The sequence below is a fragment of the Psammomys obesus genome, unplaced genomic scaffold (assembly GCF_907164565.1).
Source record: "Psammomys obesus unplaced genomic scaffold, mPsaObe1.curated_primary_1811, whole genome shotgun sequence".
In the NCBI taxonomy this organism is placed as follows: domain Eukaryota; kingdom Metazoa; phylum Chordata; class Mammalia; order Rodentia; family Muridae; genus Psammomys; species Psammomys obesus.
This window is the reverse complement of record NW_026588752.1, coordinates 9,865,223-9,871,649: the sequence shown is the minus strand read 5'-3', so window position 1 is coordinate 9,871,649 and position 6,427 is coordinate 9,865,223. Positions and strand designations below refer to the sequence as shown.

At 53.2% G+C, this 6,427-nt stretch overlaps 1 protein-coding gene across 1 annotated transcript in view; it reads right to left on the bottom strand.

The window, feature by feature from the left end:
- Positions 1-6: 6 nt before the first annotated feature.
- Positions 7-6,427, bottom strand: part of Stk10 (serine/threonine kinase 10) — an 88,270-nt gene continuing 81,849 nt past the window's right edge. The window contains exons 17-19 of the mRNA XM_055604544.1: positions 5,912-6,037; positions 4,463-4,576; positions 7-774 (exon numbers count right to left, since the gene is read on the bottom strand). Coding sequence (XP_055460519.1) covers positions 637-774; positions 4,463-4,576; positions 5,912-6,037 — 378 coding nt within the window. The 3' untranslated portion in view covers positions 7-636. The remainder of the gene's footprint in view (positions 775-4,462; positions 4,577-5,911; positions 6,038-6,427) is intronic.

Sequence of the window (6,427 nt, the reverse complement as noted above, 5' to 3'; positions counted from 1 at the left end):
GTGTGTGTGTGTGTGTGTGTGTGTGTGTGTGTGTGTGTGTGTGTGTACATGTATGCATGAGCACAGGGAGGGGTAAGACAGGATAAATGCCAGAAACCAGCAGAATGAACATTTCCGCCCTCCCTTTTCCCATTCCTAATCCCCCACACGCGCACACACACAGCGCCTGGGTGAAGCAGGGGAATGAGGACACCCCTGAGAGCTAGCTGCTGAGAACTAAAATAGCTGTTAGGGATGTTTTCCGACACTGTGGGGAATTGCTGGAAAAAAAAAAAAAAAAAAAAAAAAAAAAACCACAAGGATTGCAATAAGGATGAGTTCGAGGTGATATCATCAGTAGGACTTATGCCCACAGACAGTAGTAGAGCTGGTGTTTTGGCAAACAAGAGGGGTACACTCATCCCGCCTGGCCCTTGACCCCAACAGCCCAAATCACTTCCAGGTGATGGTCTTGATGAGGTCATCTATCAGAAGCACCAGGTGGCGCTGAGGACAACTAGGGCACTACAGGCCAAGGGGTGTTTGGAGCTGGCACAGAAGCAAGAGGACGAGGTCCTGAGTCACTTGTTTGTAGAGGCCTGGAGGCCCCAGGGGCCAGGCTGCTACGTTGCCCACCACAGCCCAGGGATGTGGGCGTTAGGAAGTGTCCCCGGAGCTGTAGGGGAAGAACTTGCTGGCTCGGTTGGGTGTGGTGGGTCTGGGCTCTGCCTCCTCACTTAGTTTGAAGAACATTTCCTGTTCTCGCTTCTTCTGGTTCAAATCCTCTTCCAGGGCCTGGGAAGAGACGGCAGAGGGTACTCAGTGGGATGCCAATCATTCAATTATAGAACAACACGGCCTTCTCCGGATAGCTCCCGCCCAGGCCTCAGGGGATGGGTGGAAGGCCTCTCCTCCCTCTCCCTGAGGTAAGCACCCTCTCCACCTGCCAGGCACCTTCTGAACTGCTCACAGGCCCAGGGCAAATCCTGAGGAAAGGCTTGTTAAGAAGGAGTCTGAGACATGGACAGGACTCTCCTCGTGGCAAAGGAGCCAGGTGAATGAAGAAAAGCAAGACAGTCAGAGATGGCAGAGTGACGGCTGCCTGCCTGGACACTACCTGCTGGGAAGCCGTGTGCCTCTGCCTCTCTGAGCATCCGGGACTAAAGATAGGTGTGGGGGCTATGTTCCTCAGGTAATGGGGGATTATCTCCAGCTGTCACGCAGCTCTCAGGCACCCCCACTCCGAAAGTCCAAGATGTTCCAAAATTTGAAAACTCGGAAATGCTAGTTTGATGCCATAGCAAAAAACACCATTTCTGAACTCACCGGATGGGTGGCGATCGAAAGATGGGTATGCCAAAAATACCTTCTGGCTGTATGTAAGGACACAACCGAGTCTGTCTAGACTTGGGTCTGGCTATGGCCTGAGTGTGAAATGTCCACAGAGGCTCCTGCACCTGAACATTCAGTTCCTCAGGCTGGTGGGGTGGGAGGCACGGCTGCTGAAGCTAGAGTCGCTGGGCAGGAGACCCGAGGGTTAGAACTCAGCCCTGGTCCCTGTCGCCTGCCGGGAGCCAAGGCCAGCTAGTGGAAAGTTACAGACAGCTGCAACAAGGTCGTAGGTGAGAGATTTATGTTTCCGTAACCTATGAGACATCTATGTGCAAGACATTTTGAGATATCTTAGCTGACATTCTTGTAGTATCTCTTTTAGTAAACATTCTTGCGGTGTTCTGCATCATCATTAATCACCCTATTATGTTTTGTAAACTATATTGCTGACACATTTTCCCTTCCTGCCTTCTCCCTATAAAGTTGTGTGAAATTTTTCAAATAAACGAGAACGAGATCAGACTATAGACTTGCTCTCATTCTTTTTGTCTCTTGTCGCCTCATTCTTTTCGCCCCTCCTTAGGAACTCATTGAACTCCCGCTGGACGGTACAGTCGCCTGCCTCTATAATGAGACCAGCGCCTCAAACTCCAGTGAGGCCAAAATAAACCCCCTTCCTGGTGTTCTAGCACCGACACTGTCTCCTCCCGAGACATCTCTTTATACATATGCAAACATCCCAAACTTGGAGAAGGATCTGAAACCCAGAACACTCTGGTCCCCTGCTGAAGGGCTCAGCTGGTAGTGAGAGCAGGGACGGAACGAAGCCTGCAACTCAAGCCCTGCTGTCTCCTGCCCACCACAAGCGTTCCCCAAAGCCTTTGAAGATCACAGGCAGCAGCCTGTCTCCTGCTGAGTGCCAGACAGGAAACACTTCAAGTTTTGAGACTTTAATATAATATTTACTCGTGTAAATATAGTACCCGAGTACTATATTTACCTCATCTTCCACATCCCCGCCTACTTCATCTCAAATCTATGGCCTCTTCTTTAAAGTCATCATGGGTATGTGTGAGAATGGCCTGCTGAGCCCACTTACTGTTTGTTGCTCAGATGTATACATGTTAGAGGTTCGGGGTTAGACACCTCAGGTGGAGCTCTTCCCTGGAGAAGACGGAGAAGACTGATTCTTCTCTCAGCAGCCTTTTTATTACCTCTCACTCTTCATCTGGAGTGAGGCTGTGTGAGGTCCACCCCCTCCGCACACCCACGCTGGAATGTCAACCGGTGTCGTCAGTGTGCAGGCCTTATTTAAGTGATATTGTGACACTTCCCTGTCCTATACGGAAGGCACTGTGCTTTGCAGGCCAGAGTTTCTTCTGCAGGACACAACTGCCGTCCTGGGCGAGCTCGGCCACAGGGAAGGTAAACAAATGAGTTGTTCTCTAATCAGACTCATTTACAGATGGGTAGGGGGGCAGGCTTAGCCCACAGGCAGCAATGTGCTGACACCAGCTTCCACTGACACGTTTTAAGATGCAGATACTATTTCTGCATTTGACAGTCTAAAGAGGCAGGTTGAGGAGGGAGGGCGGACCACTCTGAGGCCTCACTCTGTCCTCGGTGACCTCAGCAGGTTAGGAAGTCTGCAGCCACGGAAAAGGAAGCCTTCTGAATTCTTCTAAAAATACTCCATAGGACATGATTTAACGGGGAGACAGCACTCAGCACTCAAGGCTGACAGAGGTAACATAAACACAGCAAAAAGAACCATCACCTCTGCAGCAACTCAGGCAGCTGGGACAGAATCCTGCCCCAAGGCAGTCCCACAGGAGGAGGTGGGGAGTGGGGGGGGGGGGATAATAGAGCCAGCTCTCTAAGCACACACCTGCTTTGGTGCCTCCAGAGCATCAAAGCCCAGCTAAGGTCACAGGCAGCTAGCTGAATGACGGCTCATTTCAGACTCTTAGAATGTGTCCAGGAAACAGCCTCCCTAATGTCAGAGCCAGTAGGGACACTAGGTACCCCTGGGTTTAGTGTCAGAAGTCCCAGAAGGCCACAGCTTACCTCCTGTCGAGGTAAAATCCCTCAGGACATCAGGCCACATGGGGCACAAGGTCAAGGGTAACAAGGGCACCTCTTTCCTCAGAGTTTAAGAATAGCTACGCTGGGTGGTGCATGCCTTTAATTCCAGCACTTGGGAGGCAGAGGCAGGCAGATCTCTACAGGACCAGTCATACCCTGTCTCAATGAATGAATGAATGAATGAATGAATGAATGAATGAATGAATGATATGACTATGCCTTTGATATCTGGTGTGGGTTAACAACTCTTCAGTTGACCCTACAATCTCATGGCTGCCACAACCACACCAAAGTCTCCAATGATTCACTGTGCTAGTCATTTTCTCATTGCTGCAACAAAATACCAGACAGAAGCACTACAGAAAGAAGGGTTTTGCTTTGGCTCACAGTTTGAGGGTACACGGGCCATCACGGGAAGGCAGGTGGCAGGAGCATGAGGGACGTAGCCACACTGCATCAGCAGTGAGGGTTCTGTAAAGACCTCACTGACCAGGAAGGGTTCCTTCCTCACAGCCACAGCTAAGAGCCCAGTCCAGTCTAACTTTGGCCTTGTGACACCCTGGAGAGAACCCTAACTTTTGAATCCTACTCCTACAGCATTTGATAAAGAGTGTGGCTCAAGCTGCTGCGTGTATGGCTGTTTGTTTGCTTTGGTGCAGGTGCTCTACCCGCGCCCCAGCTCCACCCCAGCTCAAGCACAGAGATTTACACTTTAGGAAACCAATTCAGAAAGGAAACGAGCTGGCGCTGGCCTTTGATCCCACAGGGCGACTTCCCACAAACGAGGCTGCCAGCCTGCCGGCAGGACTGACTGATGCCCACAGCAGGTCCTCTGCTTCCACAGGACACAGGTCCTCCGTCTCAGGTACATATGGACTAGCACAGGAGGAGGATGCTAGCCCCAGGGGTGCAGAGAGCTGCCAGTGTTCAGCACAATGGGCAGATGGGTCCTGCCCCTCAGGAACAGACCAACTTTAGGGAACCCACGAGGCAAGGGTCCCCAAACAGGGATGCTTCAGCTGTCCTGGGCACCTGTGGCACGTCACCCGCCAGCCCAATGCAGTACCTTTTTGCGGGGCCGAAGCTTGTCCCGCCATTCCTTCAGGCTCTGGTTATGGCTCTCATCCAGGGCCTTCAGCTTCTGGGTTTCATGCTCTACCAACAGGTGACACTTTTCATTCTAGAACAGGCAGAGTAGGGGTGAGAGCGAGGTGGCGGAAGCCTGGAGAGCCAGACCCACGGCATCCCCGGGGGGCACTGCCACCACAGGTTTAATGCCACCAAGGCTGATGCCCAGAACCCACTATGGAAGGACGGCAGAACTGGCTCCCAGAAGTTGTCCTCCGAACCACACACGTGTGCCGGGTATGCACTTCCCCAGACTCACACACATGCACCAACATACCATAAGTAAATAAATAAACTCCAGCCTGCAGCTGCTGGTCCTAAGCCATCCTCTTGCTGACACCTGTCAAGTAGCAGGACTATAGGTATGCAGCGCTGCATCTAGCTATAGTGTCGGGTTGTTTTGAGGTAGTCCAAGCGGACTGAATCCGGGTGTGTAATTCCTGACCTACAGAAATTATATGTATAATGGGGCCCCGTGTCTAACTACAGATCATATGATACATGTAGTGTCTCTTGCCTCGTGTCATTTTCCTCAGGAGAGATCCCTGGCTAGAACGTGGCTGAGGCTCTCCCCACCTCTGCTATATGTTCTGAGGTAAGCTGTCCGCTTCATAAATTTTACCTGAAATCTATGTGGTAGACAGGAGTGAGGTCTCTGTTCACTCCCTGCAGAGACTGAGTCCTGCTACAGGAGCCTCTAAGGCAGGGAGGGGCAAGGCCTTTCTCTAGATACTACAGCCCTCCAGCTGGGGGAGAGCCCCTGCCTGGCAGCCTCCACTGCTGGCCATTTCTGGGGAGCCTCCCTGCCATCCATCCCGGCCCAGTGGCTGGAGGAGCTTCCCGAAGTTCTGAGACACAGGAGTCGGGCGCCATCTGTCAAGTGCAACGCCTCACTCCTCCACAAGGGGGCCCCAGGCACCAGCTCCCGGACCGGTCCCTCAAGGGCTCTGTCACTGAAGTCCCTGAGGGCGCTAGCACTTTGCAGGTCCTCGTGCACAAACACCTCCTGCTTGTCGACAGCACAGATGCTTGGGGCCAGACTAGGACACTCAAACAGGGACACTCGAAGCCAGGATCCCCACCCAAGCAAAGGAATACTGCAGCACAGCAGCCTCCAGGCCCTGGAGTGCAAAGCATTCAGCTCCAACAAATCTACACACCCATCCTGCCAAACAGGAGTCGACGCCTCCACCCTACGGCTCTTTAGAGAGGTGAAGAGTATGGCGAGGAGGGTCACACGACTTGTCCAGTATAGCAGACTTCGAGTAGCACGGCAGGGCTCAATCAGTTCGCCTGGGCTTGACCGACTGGGATGTCGCCCTGCCGAGGAGCCCCTGACCTCTGAGTCCTGACTGCCCTGGGGAAACTGAGGCACGACGCTGAGTACCTGCAGCTGCTGCAGCTCGCTCATGTTGCTCTCACACTGCGCCACCATGTCGCGCATCTGGTTTTCGTGTTTCTGCTGCTGCTGGAGCCTCTCGGCCTTCTGCCTCTTCTCCTCCTGCTGGGAGAACTGCAGAGAGAGGGTGCTGCTGTGGGTGCTCCTCCCACGGCCGGGTGGGGGCTCTGCCTACCTCAGCCTGAGCCTGCAGGGCCCGACCTGGGGAGGGGGCCCGCCCTGCTCAGAGCCAGGCCCGCCTCAGGCTGTGTTCTCACTATTGAAACTCCATCCTGCCCACGCAGAAACCCAGCCTCTGCCTGTCCTCACGAAGGTAGGGACCTGACATGACCAGGTGGTATGTGTGAGGACAGTATGTACAGAGATCACGGGGGCCTATGTCACACAGGGGACACGAATGAGACGTGGATGAGAACAGAGAGAGCTGTGCATGTGAAAACACGGGGCGTGAAAGGAACCAAGGAATCTCCTGGGCTCTCGAAGCTTCCAGGCCATGACTGCCTG